Genomic DNA, 23,577 nt, shown 5'->3' with positions numbered 1-23,577 from the left:
AAAAAAAAAAAAAAAAAAAAAACAGAAACAAGATTGCATTCACAAGCATTTATTTGAAGTACAGGAGATATAGATTTCATTATTTGTATTTACCTGTCATTAACTTCCGATTTCATATATTACTATTTTTTAACAAATTCACTAGTGAAAAAATATGGTGCTAAAGGATAGTTCACGACCAAAATGAAAATTAAATCATTAATGTCGTCTATTCAAACCCGTATGACTGGAAATTCTTCTAAACACAAAATAAGAAATAAAGTCCATGGACTTTAATTGTATGAAGAAAAAAAAAAAAAGAGACATTTTTCAAAAGACCTTATTTTGTATTCTAGTCATGGCCAAAAGTTTTGGCAGTGACATAAATTTTGTGTTTTGCAAAGTTTGCTGCTTAAAGGGTTAGTCCACCCAAAAATGAAAATTAGCCCATACATTACTCACCCTCAAGTCATCCTAGGTGTATATGACTTTCTTCTTTCAGACGAATCCAGTCAGTTATATTAAAAATTGTCTTTGATCTTTCAAGCTGTTTAATGGCACTCAGCGGGTGTTGCATGCATCAGTCCAAAAGAAGTTAAATAAAAAGCGCCCATCCATAAAAAAAAATTGAAGAAGTTATGAAGAACAATGGTCAACACTGTAAATAATGATTCATATTTTTTTGCCAATAAAAACCTATGATATGCTTATCATTGTTTTTCAGTATACCATAGAATAGAAAAATTATCTACAAATACTGAAGCTGCAAACTTTGAAAAAACATAAAAAAAATTTGCCCATGATTGTACATAAGAAAGTTAGTGATTCGGTATTGTACATGATGGTGAGTAAAATAATTTTCATGTTGGGGTCAACTATGCTTTTTCCTAGGCTATTTTTAAAACATACTCATAGTATGAGTTCTTCCATTGTACATGAATTATATTGATTAATTCACAATAAATGATCAAAACTAGTCAAGGCAGAAACACTTACCCTTCATGGTAAGCAGCAGCTTCATTTTGGCCGACGTTTTTTATTTCCTCCCTGGATGCGGATGTCAGCTGTAACATTACCATCATTAAAACACAGTATAAACCAATCAACCATATCTCCAGCAAATGCCTAAACAGCGGAATTCCTAAATACATTAGTCTTATGGTTTAGTCTCTATCTATTTCATGCATATATGAAAAACTACTTTTATGTGTAATGCACAATTACATATACAACTAATACAAGTTCAGTAATCTCATGTTCAAGATGTTTACTAGAAGCAGGTACAGCATATTAGTTTTTAATTTGCAATAAAATTAGCAATTTTACTTGCATTCATATTTGATGTACATACAAATAAATACAGTGCAGTGTGCCTCATTCATGAAACACCAACATAATGAACTTGTATATAACGTTCATAAAACCATGCTCACGCAAACCGCTTCACTCAGTGTGGCAAAGTACCTAATAAAAAAGTTTTATGAACGATTTACACAGAAATCCGTTCTGCGCCTGTTTTATGAATGAGGCCCAATGTGTGAAAAACGTAAAAAAAAAAAAGAATGCACAAGTCTAATACCAGCAGTAAAAAGCATATCAGTAAGAGGCAAAGACAGAAAGGGTTGCTGTGATTTATTTGAGCTAGCACAGAACATGTGCAATTACACCAACTATCTGTAGATGCTAAAGTAGCATGGTAGCAATGTGAAAATTATAACACAACATTAATTCCTTAAAAAAATTGAAACTGGAAAGAAAAGCCATCAATACGGAGTACAGTGTAATAAAAACTACAGAAGCCAAGCCTGACATTTTCTGGCCAGAGTTGTGAACGCATATGTCCTTGAAGCATGAACTCCACACCATTTCTCTTCTCTGAGCCTGGATCTTTCTGGATCCTGCATTAAAATATCTTCATTTATTTAAATGGAACGAACAGAGCAAATGGCTTTACAGACTTAAATGTTTAATACACATCACATTCATTATATGTTTTACATTACCTTTGGGAAAAAGGAATGATTTCTGCTGGAAACAAAATAAGGAAACAAGTAGCTCATCACCAGGTGCTTTTGACAAGATAGCAAAACTTTTACACATACTAAGGGTTCATTACTTGATGAAAGTTTTCATTTTCTTAGAGGGATTCCTTCCCCAGCACCCACTTCAGAATGAATGCTTTTCAGTCCACGTTTTCACTGGCATTACCTGCCAAAAGGTTAAGAATAGACATGAAACATTCTAACTGGATAAAGCAAATACAAAGAATACTTCAAAATCACTTATTTACATTCAGAGGTATCATGTACATCCCTAAACCTACTCTTTGAAGGTCCTTTACAAAGTCTCAAAATTGAATTCAAATGTATCCAAGTTTAGTTGCTCAGTGAAAGAACCAGGAAGGGGAGAGAATGACATGGGTTCCTCAGATTCCAGAGGGTTTTCCTCTTCATTATTTGTCTGCATTGTGTCCTGACTATCAACTTCCATCACAGTTATATCCCCCACAGAGATTTCAATAGATTTAAGAACTTGTTGATCGTCAAAATCTTCCTCTTTTGCATTATCTTCATTTGGAAGGTCAGGTTTTAAGATGGCATCCTTAAAGGCTTGTTCAAATTCTGAGTCCTCGTTCTTGGGAGATTCCTCTCTCTGGGCAACATTCGACTCCTCATTCTTGGGGGGTTCTTCTGTCTGGGCAACCTCGGAGTCTTCGTTCTTGGGAGATATTTCTCTCTGGGCAAGATTTAAGTGCTCATTCTTGGGGGGTTCTTCTGTCTGGGCAACCTCGAAGTCTTCGTTCTTGGGAGATATTTCTCTCTGGGCAATATTTGAGTCCTCATTCTTGGGGGGTTCTTCTGTCTGGGCAACCTCGAAGTCTTCGTTCTTGGGAGATATTTCTCTCTGGGCAATATTTGAGTCCTCATTCTTGGGGGGTTCTTCTGTCTGGGCAACCTCGAAGTCTTCGTTCTTGGGAGATTCTTCTCTCTGGGCAAGATTTAAGTCCTCATTCTTGGGGGGTTCTTCTGTCTGGGCAACCTCAGAGTCTTCATTCTTGGGAGATTCTTCTCTCTGGGCAAGATTTAAGTCCTCATTCTTGGGGGGTTCTTTGCTCTGGACAACTACTGAGTCTTCGTTCTTAGGAGATTCTTCTCTCTGAGCAAGATCTGAGTCCTCATTCTTGGGGGGTTCTTTGCTCTGGACAACTACTGAGTCTTCGTTCTTAGGAGATTCTTCTCTCTGAGCAAGATCTGAGTCCTCATTCTTGGGGGGTTCTTTGCTCTGGACAACTACTGAGTCTTCGTTCTTAGGAGATTCTTCTCTCTGAGCAAGATCTGAGTCCTCATTCTTGGGGGGTTCTTTGCTCTGGACAACTACTGAGTCTTCGTTCTTAGGAGATTCTTCTCTCTGAGCAAGATCTGAGTCCTCATTCTTGGGGGGTTCTTCACTCTGGGCAATTTCTGAGTCTATGTTCTTGGGAGATTCTTCCCTCTGGGCAAGATCTGAGTCCTCATTCTTGGGGGGTTCTTCACTCTGGGCAATTTCTGAGTCTATGTTCTTGGGAGATTCTTCCCTCTGGGCAAGATCTGAGTCCTCATTCTTGGGGGGTTCTTCACTCTGGGCAATTTCTGAGTCTATGTTCTTGGGAGATTCTTCTCTCTGGGCAAGATTTGAGTCCTCAATCTTGGGGACTTCTTTTTGGGAAACTACTGACTCCTCATTCTTGAGAGGTTCTTCTCTCAGTGTAACTGTTGAGTCCTCGTTCTTAGGGAGTTCTTTTTGGGTAACTCCTGACTCCTCGTTCTTGAGAGGTTCTTCTCTCATGGGAATTTTCAAGTCATCGTACTTAAGAGGTTCTTTGCTCTGGCAAACATCACTAACATTTTTGTCTTTATTGTTGGACTCTCTGCAGGTTGAACCACTGTCTTGAGGAGCAAATCCAGAGTTTTGTTTGTCACCAACACTGCCACTGACAGAGGTTTTAACTGCGGCACTGCCACTGTAGAAAATGTCAAACAAATCTTTTGCTTTTCCTGCTGCAAGAGTTGTCTTTGGCTTTACAGTTTTGGGAGGCAGGTCTCTGGCATTAGAAGAAAGCTGAGGAGGAGGACGAAGGATTACGGTGAGCTTCTGCTCCTCCTCAGGCACTCCAGGAGCAGCCACATCAGACTCAAGAGTAATAACACATTGACTGGGAGTAACAGGTTTCATCTGGCTGGAATTTACCATTTTTGGCGCTGCAGTGGGAGACTGAACAGGTACAGATATGCTGAAGATATCTACAGGGTTTGCAGGGATGTCCTTTGTTTGTTTTAATTGCACCTCTTCTCCACTAAATGCCTTAGAGATGAGGTCTGCTGACAATGTTGGGCCCTTCTGAGTTCCTGTTACAGGTGCAGGAGATTTGTCAGCAGATGGTGTTGGTTTATTTTGCACACCTGTGTAAGACTTCCTAATAACCATGGGAGATAAGGGAGGAGGTAAATTAGGATTCGTTTTATTTTCGTTGTATGCTAGCCATACACCTGCGGGGGGCAGCAAAGCTTTTCCTGTCAATTTGATAGCAATGGATTTTGCAGCAGCTATAGACTTGGAAAAAGGATCTAGCTCAGCATCCTTGTTTTCTGCCATTTCAGAAGGCATACTCTCTTCCTCTTCCTTTAAGAATTGTGCCGCCATCCTCTCAGCCTCTTTCTCCAGTGCTGTCTTCTGTGGCTTTTTCAGACCAAACTTTCCAAAGCCAGGCCGACCAGTAGCTTCCTCGTTCTTCTTGCGAAGTTTAGCAAGCAAGGCGGGACTTGGGCCACATAATATTTTAGGAGGCTCGCTGGGTTTCTCCGATTCTGATTTGCCATCTTTAGCACTAAGCTTTCCTGTGCTCTCCTTGTCATCTTTGGAATAACCAGCCTTGCCCTTCTGGTGCTGAGCTTTATCTTCCTTTTTTTCATACTTTCCGTTACTGTCTTGGTCCTCGTCCCACTTTGATTTCGGCCACTTCCCCCAGTCCTCATCTTTGTATTTTGACTTCTTCTCTTCGACCTCCCGAGTGTATTTGTACTTCTTATCATCTTCTCTGCCATACTTGGGCTTCTCCTCTTCTCTACCATATCGGCCTCTGTCATCATCCTTTCCAAGTCTATATCTGTCGCCCTCTTCTCTATATCGATTGTGTTCATCATCATCATCATCTCTGTTTCTAAATCTGTCCTCTTCATACCTGGATCTCTCCCCTTCCTCCTTCCTGTACCTATATGTGTATTCCTCTTCTTTTCTGAAGCGGTTTCGCTCATCATCATCTTTTTTGTACCTAGCTCTCTCATCCTCTTCCTTTTTTATTTTGGCTCTTTCATCATCCTCCTCCCTGTATTTCTGTTTATCTATATCCTCTTTCTTGTATTTCTCCTTGAGTTTATTCTCGCTCTCTTTGATATTCTTATACTCCTTTTCCTTGCTGTACTGTGGTTTTGGCTCCACTTCATTGTTTGACATTTTTCCTTTGCTGTGTTTGGATTTCTTCATATCATCCTGTTCGTCGTCTTCACGTTTTCGTTTGTGCTCTGAACTCTTTTGGCTCTCTAAGCCAGCCTGACGGTCCAGGTTCCTCCTTTGTTCATAGAGGGGATTTTCATACATTTTTGCCTGTAGAAATCAATGCATATGAGACAATTACATCTGGTCAAAAACATTTATAATTTGCAGTCATATCCTAACCTTAATTAAATTTATAATGAATATCCTATGTGATATTTACCTTGTATTTTTCATTGTGAGCATGGCAGGTGACATGGGTCTCAGCACAAATGGGATCACCAAAAAACTCTTCACATAATTGGCAGAAGAATCCCCTTACAGGGATTAAGAACTCAGAGCCTAAAGGAAAGAATACAGCACAAAATTAAATACATTTACCAGTAGTGTGTAATGGTTTTGATGGCTGGTAATTTACCCCTGATCTGCTCCAAAAAGGAGGCACACTGCAAGAAAACCACAGTTTAGGACACTGCAATTAACATGGCACCAATTAGGGAAGAGAATCATAAAGAAACTGAATGATTCTGATTCTTTGACCCTCAGATTCCATTTAATGATTGCAAATCCTTAACGGTGGATGTGTTAAAACAAATGAATTGCTTTAGCTTAAACAAAATGAATGTGTTTAGCAATCACATTTCATATTATATTTTCATATTTCATATTCTGATTAGCAATCACATTTCATAAAGATGTTGTTACCTTTGGCTGGCTTTGAAGTCCTCTTTCCAGCAGGGGGTTTCTTTTCACTCTCTGATTTTGCCCAAGGTCTGTCATAAGGATCTAGAGTCTATACGAGAGCAAAACAATTGATGATTGAAGCAGAGGTGTGACTGGCAGAAATAAACGCAGCATTCATAAACAAAACAAAAAAAATCTGATTTCATATATTAGCACACATACCTTCCTATGGGTTTTGCTGTGTAAATGCATGAAATAATCGAACATTGAACCACTGGTAACATTGCAGTTTTTACACCAGTGGTTTCCTGCGTCGTAGTACTCGAACTGCTCAGCAGCAGTGTCCAGGGAATGGCTGCTCGACGGAAGTGGCGACTTGGGTTTTTCAGGAGACGCTCTTGATTTTGAGGAGGCTACCTAGATTAATTTAGGCAGTACAAAAAATGCATAAGTAAAAGTGACTAAGCAAGCTGAATCAAATACTCTAGAGGTATCTATTTTTAAATGAATGAAGAAAAGCTTTTAAAAGAAACAAATATAACAATCCTATTGCCAATCATGAAAGTTTGTCATAGGAGACTTACCTTTGCAAAATAGGCCATCTGTTTTCCAGTCGGGGAGAAGTTACCCGTGGGTTTAATACTTGAATTATTTGACTACTATAAAACTAATGGTTTTAAAAAGCCATTTCAAAATGAGATCTGAAATGGCTTTTATATCATATAACGTACATAAAATTAATCAATAAAATCATCAAGCACCAAAACAATAAAATCTCATTCATAAGACATTTCAAGATATCAAAACACTTTTGCAGTGAATATCTTTCGATTTTTTTTTAAACTAAAAACAAATAAATTAATATATATATATATATATATATATATATATATATATACACACACATACACACACACACCCCTTAAATTCAATGCTACACAATGCTATGCTATTACGCTAGAATGCTATTATCATTATACAAGCCTACACTATAGAAAAAAAGAATGTGTTCATACATTACAGAAGTTGTTAATGTCCTGTATAAGAATTACAAACTTCCAGTTTAGTAAATCATAGCCACAATTTACTACAACATGGAAACAAATTAGTAAATTGTGGCCACGACTTAAATAAAACAAGAGAACAAATTAGTAAATCGGGACAACCAATAAATATACTGTGGGAACAAATTCTTAATTTGTGGCCCCAATATATATTTTTTCCTACTATAAGTCACTTTGAACTAAAACAGTGGTTTTCAAATGGTGGTACGCTGTGATACCACCAAGAGTACACAAAGCGTCTCAGGTGGCTTACAACTCTAGAAATGTACTATACTAAAAATGCTGCCTTCTGGTCTGTGTGGATTTTATTCTGTGCTGAAAGAGCCACAAAAGCTGATTTAATCAAGAAAAAAGCAGCATGTTATTCTGTTTAATCTCAAAGGAAGCATTTAAGTGCCAGAACCAAAGGCAAGCATATTCTAATCCTCTCTAAAAGTTACTACTGCAGTGTATGCGTTTTTAGATGTTACTCCTCAGGGTCCTTCCACAGATCTGCAAAGGCATGCAGCATGATTAAACTGAACTACAGGAATATTGATCGTAATAATCAAAATATGGCATTATGTTGCTCACAGTTACTTGGATGCCCTGATTTGATCAAAGGTGGTTTTAATTTCAGAACCACTGGACTAAAAAGCATCTGTAAAAATAGTAACCAATAATGTTTCAAGAGTACCAAATACATTTTGGCAATGACCCTCTATGTTAAATAAAATAGTCGACTGAATAGGCTACTGATATGACTGGAGTCTTCATCTCATGTGAGTGAAGATTGTTTTAATTACATATTTTTGAGTATTTTTAATTTCATTAGGGGTCATTTTTTACTAAGAAAAAAAAACTGAATGCAGCTATTTTAAAATTATTACTGAAAGTTATTTAAATAAATATTTTGTGGAATCACTGTCAAGATTTAAATGGGAACAGTCTAATTCTTAACTATGAAAAAGCCAATCAAGCGAAAGTACCTTTCCTGTAACAGAATTAGCAACTCTACCTTATTGTATGAGGTGCTGGTTTTGGACCCTGATTTCCCTGGGCTTCTGGCTGACTCCTTCTTACTCCGAAGGGGCTGCAGCACATGGTCCCCAGAGATCTTCGAGTCTTTGTAGTCTATACCGAGAATAAGAGCCACTTTGACCAGCTCTTCATATTTTTGATCTGCCTTTCTCTGTTCAGCACGCAATTTAGAGATTTGGGCCATTGCATCTTCTTGGAGCTGACCGAGCTCGATGAGGACAGGGTCCTTGTGCCCATCCTTCTCCCTTCGCTTCTTTCGAAGAAGCTCCCCTAAAGGAACAAATCAATCACTGTATAATACAGTGAGCCCTTACATATTTATAAAGAAAACACTTCCATTTTACACTAAGAGGGAAATACCTTGCTGCTTTCTCAATGTCTCCACATCCTTTAAGAGATTTTCTTTCCTCTTGTTTTGCACTTCTTTCTCCTTTTTTAGATTTTCAAGCTCTTCCATGACCTGAGACAGAATTTTATTTGGGCCTTAAATATCTTCATCAGCAAAAACAAAGGAATGGGAATCCTGATGAATTTAACAATTGTGCTTCTGATTCCACTTCTTTATTTCCCCCCAAAATGTACAAAAGAAAATTGTAAAGATTGTAGATGTTCAAGATGTTTGTTAATGAATCCGAATGGAGAAAAAAATGCAACAAGAACCAGTTTTTGATTCTCAACTCTACAAATAAAACTTTTGTTTTGTAGATGAAACAACAATTTTGAGATGTTTGCACATTCAATAATCCCATCAAATCTCTTGCAGTTACCTTTTGTTTTTGGCTAGCAGTATTCTTATCTTCCATTTCTTTCCTCTGAATGCCACTGGTGATCGTTTTAGAGGCCACAGGATCTGATTTAGGGGGTGCTGAAAGGATAAATCAAATCATGTTGGTAAACTGTGATGAGCGAAGTCTAAATCACCCAAAAATCTCTTAGTATTTACTCACACTCTTGTCATTCTGAAACCATGATTACATTCTTCCATGGAACACAAAAGGATTTTAAACAATCTTTGCATAGCTTTTTTTCCATTATTCATTGTGACCATGTCTGTGAAGCTCAAGGAAGCCACATTATTTATAATTTACTCTGCTTGTTTGCGAACCTGCGCTAATTTGCGCTGCTCTTGGTAGATTGCGTTTGCTTATTACGGAAATTATCTGTTTGCATCTGTGTTCTTTAATTTGTGCGATGTCAGCATATCACCCGCAGAACTTTCCACTCCTATCGGTGCTTTTCTGGAATTGCATTCCTTGTTTGGTAAATCTGGCTCTTAGTATAGAGCAAGTTATACAGACTGCTTTGTGGTGCGTTTACAATCTTTTGTGGTCATTCAAGGAGCTTTACAGACATGGTCACAATGAACTCTCATTATACAGAACAGACCTGTGTGAACATTGTTCCAAAATTCTCCTTTGATCAACTGCACCAACATAAGGTCAAATACATAATGCCAAAATGTAAATTTTCTGTAAGCTATTCCTCTTTATGAATAATATATTTTAAAGGTCACTAACCTTTTTGATCATCGCCTTTACTCTCATTCGGCACAGTTTTGATGATTTTAAGAAAGGGTCGCTCAATGTTAGGGTGGCTGTAGGGATCCATTGGACTGGGAGGAGGTACCGGCATACCTGGAGGTGGGTACATCGGCCATCCCGGAGGCATATATGGAACGTAATTGCCATACGGATCATAACCTCGTGGTGGGTAGTCAGGTGGCATTACCCCACGTGGGGGTGGCCCGGGGTATGGGGGCATGGGATGTGTCGGGAGGCTGGGTTGGGAGGGATACGTCTGAGACCCAGGACCCACAGTGGGTGTCGTAGGCCAGCTGCTTTCTGGTTGAGCAATGCCAGGTTGAGCCTCTTTCTTGTTCTGACTATGTGAGCATGGAGATGTTTTTTCTGGGGAAACTGGCTTTTTCTTGCTGCGACTTGAAGTGTGATCTAAACTGCCACTTCGGCTTCGACGACTTCTGCTTCTACTGCTACTCCGACTGGAGCTCCTGCTGCTACTGCTGCTGTAACTCCTGCTACGGCGCTTTCTATCCGAATGCCGACGAGTTGGTGTCTTTGCAGGGGTGTTACCGTGCAGACGCGCTTGCGTCCTAGCGGCCATCTTGCTTATCTCAGCCACACCCAGGTCCAAGCCAATTGTTTTCAGCAAGTCTTGTATCTTCTCATATTCCTCTACCTCCTTCCTCACCTTGATGTCCTGTGGCCCAACGCCAGGTGGGAAGTCATTAGGTTCTTCCTTGGCATGTACCTCAGGTGTGGCCGAGGGATTATGCCTGTCTGTCTGGCTACTTTCTCTATGCGAATGGATCATCACATTTTCTCCAGTATTGCCAAATGTGTAAGGTTCTCTTATCTGCATATCACAAGACTGTGGGTAACTTGTGCCTGGAAAGTTGGAATTTGTTGGTGTCACCTCATTGCCCTCTTCTTCTTCGTCCCCATAGAGGAACTTCTCTTCATCTTCAATATCTGGATGACTCTTTTTTAAATTCTGTGGTTGGGCAACCTTGGCTATCATTCCAAGGAACTGTGTGAGGTCTGATTTCTCCTGTCTTCCCTTCTCGTGAGGGAGGAGCAGGTCACTTCCACCCTCTCTGGCTGGTTGGATCTTACCAATTAGCTCTTCGAGAACACCACTATCAGAGCTTTTACCCAGCATGGATGCTAACAAGTCTGGATCCATGGTTTTGGAAAGTGCACAGAGAAGCTGTTCAGCCTCATGTGAAATACCACCATCTGGATTTCCTCGAGGAGAATCACTATTCTGAAATACATTGGTTAAATATGATTTAGGGACACTAGAATCATTCTTTACTTTCTAAAAAATAAAGCCAATTAAATATCAGCTAAAGCAGTGGTGACACTAGACTTTGAAGAGGCAAAATAAGCATGTTGCATGGGTATGAATGAAAGTCAATGGAATGAAAATTGTAGTGTGGCTGCCCCTTAGCTCTGTAGGCCAACCAAAGACTAGGGATGCACCGAATGTTCGGGAACCGACATAATTCGGCCGAAAAAATTGTACCGAACAATGACGTGACGTGATCAAATAGAGGCGCGCAATAATGCAGCAAACACGTCGGCAGTGTGGAAGCATTTATAACTCTCCGAGAATGACGCAAAAATCATTATAAGCACCGATAGAGAGAGACTGTTTAGTACTGCATCACATGTCTCCAACGAGGAGAGGAAGGGGTGGTTGTTGCTGGTTACTGTATGATGATTGAAATCGCGAAATGGCCTCAAACGATTAGTAAATAAACTGCAGAACGTTATGTTTTCTAACACATGCACGAATTGCATGCATCAAACAGTGCTGCACGAGCTCGCGGCGCTAGCTGCTTGTTAGCCAAGGACAGGGTTCAAAGTCCAAAGCGCAAGGAAAATCTGCGCTGAAACTGTTACTAGTGAGCTGCTCAGTAACATTTTTAAAATAAAATAAGAAAAGACAATAATAATTACAACAGCCCTATTAATACATTAATGCTCACACAGTGTTCAAATTGTAATATTTTCTAATGTTTTAAAATAATTATCTTCTACTCAGCAAGGCTGCATTTATTTGTACAGTAAAAAATACATAACTGAATCAAGAAGGGGGGTCTCAAAAATGATTTTACTAACTTACTAATTTTAAGTTAAATTGTGCTCTGTTGGTATAATGTCTGCTAGAATGTTTAAAACATGTTCAGTGTTGTCACGCCTCTGGACTGTTTGTGTTTGTTTTTCTCCCCATGACCCAGTTTCTCCCTTGTTGGATTGTTCATTTGGTTCAGGTGTGTCGTGTTAATTGGCCTCGTTTCCCCATGTATTTAAGCCCTAGTCTGTGCAGTCTATGGCTGCGTTTACACTCGGCATTAACATGTGACCTGTATCCGGATGTTGTCCACATACACACTGAAAAGACAAATGTAAACGCGCTTCTGATCGGAATGTTATCCGATCAGCGTGTCCTGGTCCAGAGGTAGTCGAACACATCTGAATATTTGGGTTGAACTGTTCTGGAACCGTGTTGTAAATACAACTTAACTACTGATTTCTAGTTGTGTCCCCTTTTGGAAGGCTAAACAAAGTAGTTTCGCTTTCACAACGAAACACAGCGTCACACACGGTGGGCTAGAGTGAGCGGCGGTGTCTCTTTGGGTTTGAGACTTTAGTCTTTGCAACTTTAGGGATCTTATCTATTCACGAACAGCTTGTAACACTCCAAAGAGAAAGGAAAAATTTAAATTGCATCATATGACCCCTTTAAGTAAATATTTTTAAATAGTTGTTTTGTAACTGATTTTTTCTTTGTAAAAGCTAGACAAAACAGTAAAAAGCACATTTTGGCTATTTAATTTTAGTGGTGGGCAGAGCGAGGCTTTGTGAAACACAAACAGTCGAAGCAAAGGTGCCGAGGCTTCGAAACAATTCGACTCCCGCCTCTACGGTAACACCTAGTGGTCATTTTCAAGTAATGCTCTGAAACAGCCTTGACAACGAATCAGCTAAGCGAATTGACGAATAATAACGTATATGCTGTGTTCATTAACCAACTAAGTGAGTTGGGGGAGTGGTTAGTGTGCTCGACTGGCATGTTGTCAGAGCTTGTCAGCTTAGGTTCGAATCCTGGGTGAAGCACGTATATAATTATAATAAACATGTAAAAGTTGTGTTTTTATTCTTTTCTTGTAATGTGTTGTAACAACTCTCTGACAACTGAATGAACTCTTTGTGAATATGTTATTCGCGCTTCGGGATCTCAACACCATGTCGAAACGTCAGTTTCGCGTCAGCCATCCCTATTTAATTTAACCCTCTAAGCGCCAAAGTCGCAAAATTGCGACAAGACATCATACTTAAAAAAAAATAGACTGTAGTTCCTAATATGGTGTAATATCTCATTTGTATTCCCTACCACTAGATGGCAGACATGTAGTACTTCGATTCTAGACCAAAATTACGTCACGTTCCTATTTAAAGTGTTCGAGGAAATAGCAGAGCAAGTGAGCTATCGTGTCATTGATGCGGAAGCAGTTCAGTTCATAGCGTGCGAGTAAATTGTGAGAGAAAATCACCAAATGGCTAATAAAAAGTCGTACCGTGAGGATGTGTTGCAAATGTTATTCGCCGATTCTGACTCTGAAGGGGAATATTTGTTGTCACCTAGATACCTGATTGCGCAGATAGCTGGTCAACTGATCAAAAAATAGGCACATGCATTTTACTTTGGCACAGTAATATAGAAATAATTTACTACTTTCTCCTGTTTTACTGTTGATTTCCTCTTTTCCTGATCATTTGGAATGAGGATAAAAAGACAAAAAACATGCAAATAAGTTCAAACATCCATTCAATATCTATTATTTCCTGAATATTACTGATGAACTGATCAAAAAGTAGGCTACTGTTCACATGTGTTTTACTACTATATAGTATAGTAATATAGTAATAATTTAGTACTTTCTCCTGTTTTATTGTTGGTTTCCTCTTTTCTGATCATTTGGAATGAGGATAAAAAGACAAAAAAAAAACATGCAAATAAGTTAAAACATCCATTCAATATCTATTACTTCCTGAATATTATGAAATTCAAGATGGCCGCCCCCTGATGACGTCATAATATGCAAGTTATACAAGTATATTTACACCCCACATAAACTTTCGGTCATGCCCAACATTTTTCTAATTTACAGTAGATCTCTATCTTTAAGCCCTTTCAAGCCACAAGCTTTTGAAATCTTGATGTCAAAATCCAGCATTTTTCCAAAAATCCCTGGTGCCTAAAGGGTTAAGCAATGGTGAAAAAATTGGCAAAATATATGGGGGGGGGAGACCGTGTTCGGTATTCGGCCAAGAATTTTCATTTCGGTGCATCCCTACTAAAGACCAAGACCATACTCTACACAAGTATGTAAAATCTCATATTTGTGCACTGTTACGTTCCGAAAAGAGTCGGAGCACAATCAAAATGCAGAGCACAGTTGCTATGCTGTACATTAGCATAAATTGTTTAATCCTTCAGGTCAACAACAGACATTTGAATGTAACTATTGCCACCTTGACTGTCAAAAAAAGATGTACCACAATATATCAGCACAATAATGGTTATCAGACGACATTAAATTGTGCATACTCATTTTTTATTTTAACATTTAGATTACATTTGTCGTCATCTAATGCTTATATGAAATGCTTATTTAAAAAAAAAAAAAAAAAAAAAAAGCACTGATCATTTAAATCTTCCGTAAATCTCCAATGAGTTTTCACTTTTCATAGTACTTTACGTTATAATGCTGTGATGCCTAAATTCGCTTGTAGCCAGTTTTGGGGGTAATGCATTACAAGTAACGCGAGTTATGTAATCAGATTACTTTTTCAAGTAACTAGTAAAGTAATGCATTACTTTTAAATTTACAAGAAAATATCAAGTGTTATTAACTTATCAAGTTAAAAATAAGTGACGCAAGTTACTTTGTTTTCACATTTATTTACTGACACCTCCCCTAACCCTGTGTTGAGAGAAACAGGGAGAAAGGTGCAGAGGCACATCCGTCAATCTGAGGCTAATTAATTTCATTTTTGTTGTGAAAGAGACCTTTACAGTTGCCAAAAATATAACTTTTGTGATTTCTGTTATTAAAAATAAATAAGCAAGCCAAGCTCAGGTGACAAAAAGTAACGCAAAAGTAACGTAATGCATTAGTTTCCACAAAAAGTAACTAACACAATTAGTGTTACCATTAGTACCATTAGCAATTAGTACCATTTAATAATGGTAATTTTAGATTACCTTTCAGATGTATTTAATTATAAAACCCTTTATAATCTATAATAACTTATTTCATAGTTTCTCTAAACCTTCCTGGATATTAAGACAATTCTGGCCAAATTAAAGATACGTTGTGTGTGTGAATTTGCACATGTTATAATGTAAGCATCATTAATGACCCTTTGTGTTTAATTTAAAAAAAAGAAAAGAAAAGAAAAGAAAAGAAAAAAAGGATTGATTAGTGAAATGAAAGAATGATTAAAAAAAAAATCTGAATGATTAGTAATTGTCTCTAATTGGCCTGTTTAGCTAAGCCCTCAAAACACTTCTTATTTAGTGGTACAGTATTGCATGATTTGTAGATTATATTTAATAGTTTACACTTTGCATAAACGTTTGCAATTCGTTTTTAAAAGGTAACATTACATTCTCTACGCCACTTACATTTCTTTTCAAGAGCACTTGTGCTCCTACTCAAAAATAATAATAATTAGGAACACCTTCTGATGAATGACAGAAATTAACCTTCCTATTATAAGGCGATATTTGACTCCTTAAAAGTTTTTTTTTTTTTACCTTTGTAATGCCTCTAACTTTATTAAATGTACGCCATCTTTTGTGCCAAAAATGTTTTGAATTATAAACTTATCAAAAATTAATTAAACAATAAATTCAATTAAAATAATCAGATTCTGAATCATTCATTCAATCGATTCGTTCAAATGGCTGATTCATTTAAGAACAAAGCAAGTGACTCCCTCTATGACTCACTAGATTTGTTCAAAAACACAGATTCATTTATAAACGAAACAGCGCTGTGTTTGCTTGGAGATGCGCAGCGGCTCAGCTGTGATTTGTTTGGAATTATTTTAGTTGAGGAAATAGAGCATAATCAGACAACAGTGTTCCTAAAATGTAAGTCACTTAAAATTAACTTGTGTATAAAATCAAAAATGTTGTATAGAATCTATTTCACATTTGCAAACTCCCTTTATAATCATTAAAATTCCGTCACTTGTCTTAGTTCATCACAATCTCACAAACTTCCTTTTTAATTAATGAAGCTCTCTACACTGCACACTGAATCTATTATTTACATCGTCTCTACACTTTGTTATAATGAATGACAAAAACTGCAGTCAGCTTTCACAGTCTGTGCTGTGAGGAGCAGCACGCGCACCGACAGAGAAGCATTTCCATTGGCTGCAGTCTGCAGGTATTATGGCCAATCACAAAAGACGACAGTATCCACCCAGTGTTTTTTTTAAATCCCTATAAATCATAACCCCTTTCTCAAATCAAGCCGTTCACAGATTCTTGGCAGAATGACGTAGTTCTGCACAGGCCCCTCCCATGATTGTTGATTGATATTGGCGTTAGTCTTTGGTTTTAGCACAGACCCGTCCAGAGTGAGCGGTCACCATTGTCTCGACGCCGGAGCAAGTGTAGACTAGAATGTCTCCTAAGCGATTGAGGTGTTTTGTTGTTGGATGTAATAATGAACATAGCAGTCGTCATTTACTCCCGACATCTGAGCCGCTGAAGACGCAGTGGATTACTTTTGTTTCTGAAGGGAATGCGCCCCCCGATCTACCTAAATGCATCGGTGTTTGCGCGAATCATTCGTGATCCAGCTTTACCTACAGAAGAAGTGAGAATAAGTTTTTTTAATGAATCTTTGCAAATTGCCTTTCCTAATAATGTGCTAGTTAGCAATGACGAATGCCGCTAAAGTTAACAGTTTAGAGAACGGCTCATCACCCCACGGAAGAGAGGGGCGGGTCGTCAGTGAACAACGGGTCTGTGTAGTTAATGCTGCTCAATGTGAAAGCACGCACGTGATGGAGATTTACCGCTGATTACAGAACCGGCTTTCTGACAAGATGCGCATTAAATATCGCATGCGATTTATCGTGCAGCCCTATTAAAAAACAATGTTTTACACCCTCAAATCTTGGCCATTTCTATCCACTGAATCCCGATGGTGACCCCAATACCTAGACAGTAGGGCGCTGATAGCCAACATAAATCTGATAAATAGGAGGCGAAATGTAATTGCCAATGATAATTCATTACAATATTATTTACAAAATATTTTGCGACAGAAAAAAATAAGACTTTTATTAATCAACAGAGTGGTCACACTTACCACCATCAGCCTCATTCTCACAATGGCCTTATAAAAGATGGAATACACAAATTTCACCCAGATTATTATTATTTTTTTACGCGGGCCTGACTTGCAGTCTGCAGATTTTGGCCAGTCAGAGTCGACAGATTTCACAAAAAACCACATGATGGACATAAACTTTTTTTTTACCATAAGACAATGATTCCATCCATTTGGAGGATAACAAACATGATATTTTAAAACTATTTCAGAACATATTGTTTTCATTTATCATGCATCTCCAAGGAACAAGACGCATGTAACTGTATGTTTGGTGTGTTCAGAATGAGCTGAAAATCTGGTAGTTATCCCCAGTAGGGCTGCACGATGGTGAGCAGAGCTCATTAGCATTTAAAGGGACATGCACCGAAACGTTGTGTGTGTGAATTTACCCTGTTTTTGACAGGGTAAAAAGTGTGTTGTTTTACACGACCATTGAGAAATTTTAACCAAAGTATGTTATAGATTTTTCATAAAGACCCTAAATAATCATATCAACTTGTGGAAAACGGGCATCCGATGACCCCTTTAAGTGTCTTAAGTTGAGAGTGCCATACATAAAGTGAAGAATAAATATTAACAGCTTTTGACTAGCATTTTGAATGTAAAAATTTCCCAAGTCATAATGAGAGATGGTTACCTGCGCTAGCATGGGAGAATCTGTCTCGGAGGAATCCATTCTTTTCTTCAAAATTGACTTTGCAGGCTGTACAAGCATATCCTGGATTTCTTTACGTCGTCTGGCCTTCTCCAGCTCAGTAAAGTCCTCCTCCCGAACCATAAAATCACCTGATTTGACTCTCCTGTTGACGCAGCTGCGGCGACTCCTATTGGAGCCGCTGCTGCTACTGCTACCACTACGACTGGCGCTGTGGCTCCAGCTCCTAGCACGACTCCGTCCTCTGCTTCTCCCCCTGCTACGGCTCCTTTCACGACTGCGGCTCCGTGGCCGGCTCTTGCTCCGTGCCCTGCTCCTGGCCCTACTCTGTCTGCGACTGCGGCTTCCGCTTCTACTGTAGCTCCTCCCACGGGTTCTGCTCTTGCTACGTGCTCGGCTCTTCGCCCGTTCAGGACTCCTACCACGACTGTAGCTCCGACTCCTGCTGCGACTGCGCGGGCGACTTTTGCTGCGCCCATAGCCAGGACTGCGACTCTGCGCCCTGCTCCTGCCGCGACTAACACTGCGCCTCCTCGAACCTCTATCGCTGTGTCCATCATAGCTCGACTTCCGTGGAGAGTAATAGGGCTTATTATGCTGTGACTCCCCAGCAGCATAATCTCTGTCAACAGAAATCATCACATCATAAACCGCAACTGAAGGACAAGGACAAACAATTGCATATCTAGTGAGTCTATGGGCTCAAGTTAAAATCTCTCCATAATTACACTTGATAGCTTCAAGTGCTGTAGTAAAAAAAAAAAAAAAACACTTATCCCTAAGGGTGTCTTACGCTCTATCAGAGAATGCTGCCAATCTACTGGTTTTGAATAGGATGAAGAGGAAAAATGCAAGTTTGAGCAAGAACTACTCTTAAGAATATGTTCACTGTTTGGAGGCAGGCATCAAAAGATAGGCAGGTCTAGTTGTTTCTCAAATAAGTTTAAGATTAAACTTTTATATGTTATTAAATGTGGTATTTTCACATGCTTTCAGATGGAGCAGCATTTACTTCACAGAGCCGTAGTTCACTGAGAAGCTATGCAAACAGCTGTCATTATCGCGAACAATTTCTTCGATTTCATAATCACGCAATAAAATCGTCTGCGATTTTTTTTGCGTAACTTGTCAGTGAACTACGGCTATGTGTAGTAAATGCTGCTCCATCTGAAAGCACGTCGTGATGGTTTCCTGCTGATTACAGAACCGGCTTTTTTAACAAAATGCACATGACAATCGCATTTGATTAATCGTGCAACCCTAATCCCCAGTCATTTAGTGTTTTGATGTACAGTTTTACGCAACCATTTCAGCACTGGCACTGTAATTCTGTTCATGTTTTACAATGTCACAGTGTATTCCAATCTTAAAAGTCAATATATTCTTATTACACTAGACTGCATCTCTTACCGGACATAGGGCGCTTCGCTTGGATGGGTCAGCTCGTTGCCCACAGTTATGACCAGACTGTGATCAACAGGGAGCCCACCACGAGGAGGAGATGGGCTGTACCTCTGTTAAGGAAAATGGGTACATAACTAACTCATACATGGAATAATACAAACTATAAAAAGTACACTACCAGTCAAAAGTTTTTGGACAGTTACATTTTTAATGTTTTTTATATAATTCTCTTTTGCTCACCAAGCCTGCATTTTTTGATCCAAAATACAGTGAAATAAGTAATATTGTGAAACATTTTTACCATTTAAAATAACTGCTTTCTATTTGAATATTCAAATATAATTTATTCCTGTAATGACAATGCTAAATATTAAGCATAATTACTCCAGTCTTCAGTGTCACATAATCCTTCAGAAATCATTGTAATATGCTGTTCAAGAATTTTATTTATTTATTATTATCATCAATATTTAAAACAGTTGAGTTATTTCTTTTTCAGGATTTTTTTTAATCAGCATTTATCTGAAATAAAAAGCTTTTGTAACATTATACACTATACCATTCAAACGCTTGGAGTCAGTATATTTAAATCGTTATATATGTATTATTAAATTATGAAATTACAGAAATTAATACTTTTATTTATCAAGAATGCATTTAAATTGATCAAAAGTTATGACAAAGACATTTATACATGTTACAAAAATTGCTATATTTGAGATAAAAGCTGTTCTTCTGAACTTTCTATTCATCAAAGAAACCTAAAAGAATTATAGGCCTACTTGGCTGTTTTCAACAATGATAATACATGTTTTTTTGAGCAGCAAATCATAATAACGTTATATGAATGATTTCTGAAAGATCATGTGACTGGAGTAATGATGCTAAATTTCAGCTTTGAAATCACAGGAATAAATTAAATTTTAAAATATATTCAAATAGAAAGCAGTTATTTTAAATGGTAAACATATTTCAAAATATTACTGCTTTTGCTGTATTATGGATTTTAAAAAATGCAGGCTTGGTGAGCAGAAGATAATTCTTATTAAACATTAAAAATATTGCTGTTCAAAAACTTTTAACTGGTAGTGTAGCACCAAGGCATTTTTATTAGAGTACATAGCGCTGCAACAAGTAGGTAATGGAATGAGAAGATAATGCAAAGTACTTTAATACCATTTTCACATGGTGTGGTTTTTACGTGGTAATCCATAGAATAACACGGTATTACCGTAATATAAGTCCGAAAAATACACAGTAGGACCACTTGCACTTTTAATTAGTGTGTACCATGCTGGATTATTGCAGCGCTGCCTGCATGTAGCCGTGTAATGCAGTGTTTTTGTTTGCTTCATACCCCATAGCCTCGCGGAGCTCTCCCTCCTCGGTATTCATCGGCTGGTGAGTATCTCCTCCGCGGGGACGGCCGGCGGTAAGGATCCGGGGAACGGCCTGGTCCAGGACGGGAACCGAAGCCACGCGACGGCGGGGGATGATAGCCGCCTCTGTGCGGCCTAGAACCGCGGTACATAACGACGCGTAGCCGCTGTTCGGTGTCGAGTCGTTATTATCCTGGGTGCAGGATGGCGATTATCCCTGCAACAGGTAAATGCGAATTCCAAAAATTCAATACGAATGAGAGCGTATTCATTACACACAAACAGCTCTGTCGGTGCTCGCTTCCTGTGCCGCCGCATTCACCGGATATGACGTCACGCCAAGCACAGCCAATCGAACGCAGCGAAACAGCATCGTTTTGTTTACCGAGTCTCCTAAATACAGTAAGAACTCAAAAGCACTATTTCTATGCTAAACAGTGAATATAACTGTAAGATTAGGAATTGGAAATGCAGTCATTTTTTTGTCAGTTACGCTAACTGGAACATTACAGATATGTGTGGAAGATCCCGACTGTCCTGCAAAAAAAAGTATAGACCGGAAATCCACTGAACACATCCTGGGGCCTGTTTCATAAAACAAGTTTACCAAATAAACCAGGCTTATTTCAGTTAATCTGACTTATCTTGAACCAAATGAACTGACAACATGTCAGCCTAACTGAAATAAACCTGGCTTATTTGGTAAACTTGTTTAATGAAACAGGCCCCAGCTCCTTTACCCAATGTACCAGGGTGCATCAAAGGTGCCCTGGAAAGTAGTTTCATGTGGACTCAACCCTATAGGGTCACTGGGTGGCACATTGTTTAATGTTCGAAAGCAGGAAGAAAAAAAATCATTTATCAGATTTGTCTCCTCTCATTGACCTTCCGATGTAGTTAAAGACTACTAACTATAAAGCAAAAACATGCTTTTAAATATGGCACCTCCAATTCTGATATTATTCAGAATGGGAGAAAAAGAAATCTTTTTCAACAGTTTAGGTTCATGTATAACTGTTCAAAGGTTTGTGGTCAGCAAGATTTTGATTTAGGCCTTTTTATTTATTTGTTGAATAAAAATGATATTTTTAAGCATGGATTCATCAAAGTGACAAGACTTGTATCATGTTAAAACGCTTTATATTTCAAATAAAGTTCTTTTGAACTTTCGATTAATCAAAGATTCCTGAAAAAATTTAAACGTTTTCCACAAAAATATTAAGCAACACAACTGTTTTCAAAAGTGATAATAATAAGTGTTTCTTGAGCAGCCTATCGGCATATTAGAATGATGTTTAGATTTGATTTTTTATTAATTTATTGGAAAATGACTTTTGATATAATTATTATCGATATATATATTTTAAAAAAATGTCATTAATGTAAAATGCTAAATCAAATATTCTATTTAAAATAGTTTTGACAATTAAGATGAATAATTGAATAACCAATGACGAAGTAAAAGTAATGAATCCCAGTAAAAGTAAGGAATGGTACAATTATTGTATGACTTATAAACAAGGATATGAATTTAATTGCCCATATGTCATAATATAGAATGCAACTTGAATGATTTCAATTAATTAGCCTATAGGTTTTAATGAAAAGTGAAGATGTCTGAAATACATGCAAGTCATGAAAATACTGAATATAATAACCCCTAATAAGTATTACATTTAAGTAACAACATGCCAGTTGGGTCCTTATGTGTGGATTCTGGGTTGGGGCATCTAATTTTATCCTTTTACATTAAAATAAAATTTTAAAAGCACTATTGTATATGAGATCCCTCATTAACAAAAAAAACTTTAAAATCCAACATAATGGAATCTGTAGTTTTTTTTTCTCTTTTTCTCAGAGAAACTAAATTATATAAATTAACCACAAAACTGTTTCGACTGACATTCAGATGAAATGCCAAAATTAAAAACAGAGTAGCTATTCATCAAAAGTTTTGAGATCAGATTTAAAAACACTGAATAAGTCTAAAAAGCAGGTACAAGGTACATAACATTTAGGGATGCTTTTATTTGACATTTTCATACAACTCTTTACATTTTCCAATATAAGCAAATGCTTCTTCTCAAAATAGGAAGAAAGACAATAGATTTGCTATCACGCTAAAACACAGATATAATTCCAATCACCAAGCAAAACTCTCAAAACATATCTGATGAATCCAGGTCTGGAGTAGAAACACTTCTCATCAGATCTGGCATTGCAGGGGTTACTCGCTGTTCCTTACCTCATCTGATCCTGAAATTCATTTGTATGAAAAGAAAACCATGCGATCTATAATGACTTGAATGAATGAGACCCTCTAGACATGTCCTGCATTTAAACTAGCCTACATCTGAGGCACACATGCAAAGTCTAGATTCTAGAAGGACGTGCGTTCTTCACACTGAACCAATTCACTTAATCAGACTTTATTTTAGGGCACGTTAGAGATTTTGGGTGAACATATCAGCAAATAATTGCCTTCATGCCCTGATGCTGTCATTTTCCCGTCTCTGCTTCAGTGTCAGTTGGAGGTTCCTGGTTCACTCTTATAAAGATATTGTTTAAACTCATTTTGACCAATTAATTTCCATGACTTTTGACGCACTCCATAGAAATGTGATTGTGTTACTTTCTATGATGTTTCAAGGGCTGGAATAGCATAAATATATAAATGAATTAATTAGTAAATATAAATGTATACTCAAGTTTTCCATTATCATGGATATACTGTATACACTGTATAGTTTAACTCTTACGGATTTACAACAAAGGCTCAAAAATGTACCTGCAGTTTAAAATGTGATGTCTGGGTGCTATAAATGTCTCTAGTTTCCATTATTGTATGAAACATCTACAAATTCAAATGACATTTAGCAAGCAACAATAACCACTTACCTGGAGAATTTCCCAGTG

The 23,577-nt window shown here is 37.9% G+C and overlaps 1 protein-coding gene across 7 annotated transcripts; it reads right to left on the bottom strand.

Moving 5' to 3' along the window:
• Window positions 1–1,594: 1,594 nt before the first annotated feature.
• On the bottom strand, window positions 1,595–20,997 carry znf318 (zinc finger protein 318). 7 transcript variants are annotated; one of them, XR_001640003.1, is made up of 13 exons: window positions 20,640–20,997; window positions 19,289–19,392; window positions 17,861–18,500; window positions 9,794–11,060; window positions 9,044–9,141; window positions 8,637–8,736; window positions 8,254–8,546; window positions 6,415–6,609; window positions 6,214–6,301; window positions 5,732–5,850; window positions 2,096–5,619; window positions 1,983–2,007; window positions 1,595–1,877 (listed from the first exon to the last, which is right to left on the bottom strand). XR_001640003.1 is itself a non-coding variant. In XM_016551573.1 (12 exons), the coding sequence occupies exons 1-11, from the start codon at window positions 20,811–20,813 to the stop codon at window positions 2,317–2,319; spliced, it is 6,381 nt and encodes a 2,126-aa protein (XP_016407059.1). In that variant the 5' UTR covers window positions 20,814–20,997; the 3' UTR covers window positions 1,595–2,187; window positions 2,303–2,316. The 7 variants fall into 7 exon arrangements, 3 of the variants coding, with proteins under 3 accessions (XP_016407059.1, XP_016407060.1, XP_016407058.1); XR_001640005.1 differs by having other exon boundaries at window positions 1,983–2,004; XR_001640002.1 differs by having other exon boundaries at window positions 1,983–5,619.
• Window positions 20,998–23,577: the final 2,580 nt, after the last annotated feature.

Source organism: Sinocyclocheilus rhinocerous, unplaced genomic scaffold (genome assembly GCF_001515625.1).
Source record: "Sinocyclocheilus rhinocerous isolate Xijiao unplaced genomic scaffold, SAMN03320098_v1.1 scaffold345, whole genome shotgun sequence".
In the NCBI taxonomy this organism is placed as follows: Eukaryota; Metazoa; Chordata; class Actinopteri; order Cypriniformes; family Cyprinidae; genus Sinocyclocheilus; species Sinocyclocheilus rhinocerous.
Note: the sequence above shows the minus strand (reverse complement) of the source record. Positions and strands in the feature narration are given on the sequence as shown.

Coding starts and splice junctions, on each gene's coding strand:
- znf318 (XM_016551572.1), bottom strand. CDS start 20,813: ATGTACCGCGGTTCTAGGCCGCACAGAGGCGGCTATCATCCCCCGCCG. Junction 19,393..20,639: donor GAGCTCCGCGAGGCTATGGG/GTATGAAGCAAA, acceptor TTTCCTTAACAG/AGGTACAGCCCATCTCCTCC. Junction 18,501..19,288: donor AGCGAAGCGCCCTATGTCCG/GTAAGAGATGCA, acceptor TTCTGTTGACAG/AGATTATGCTGCTGGGGAGT.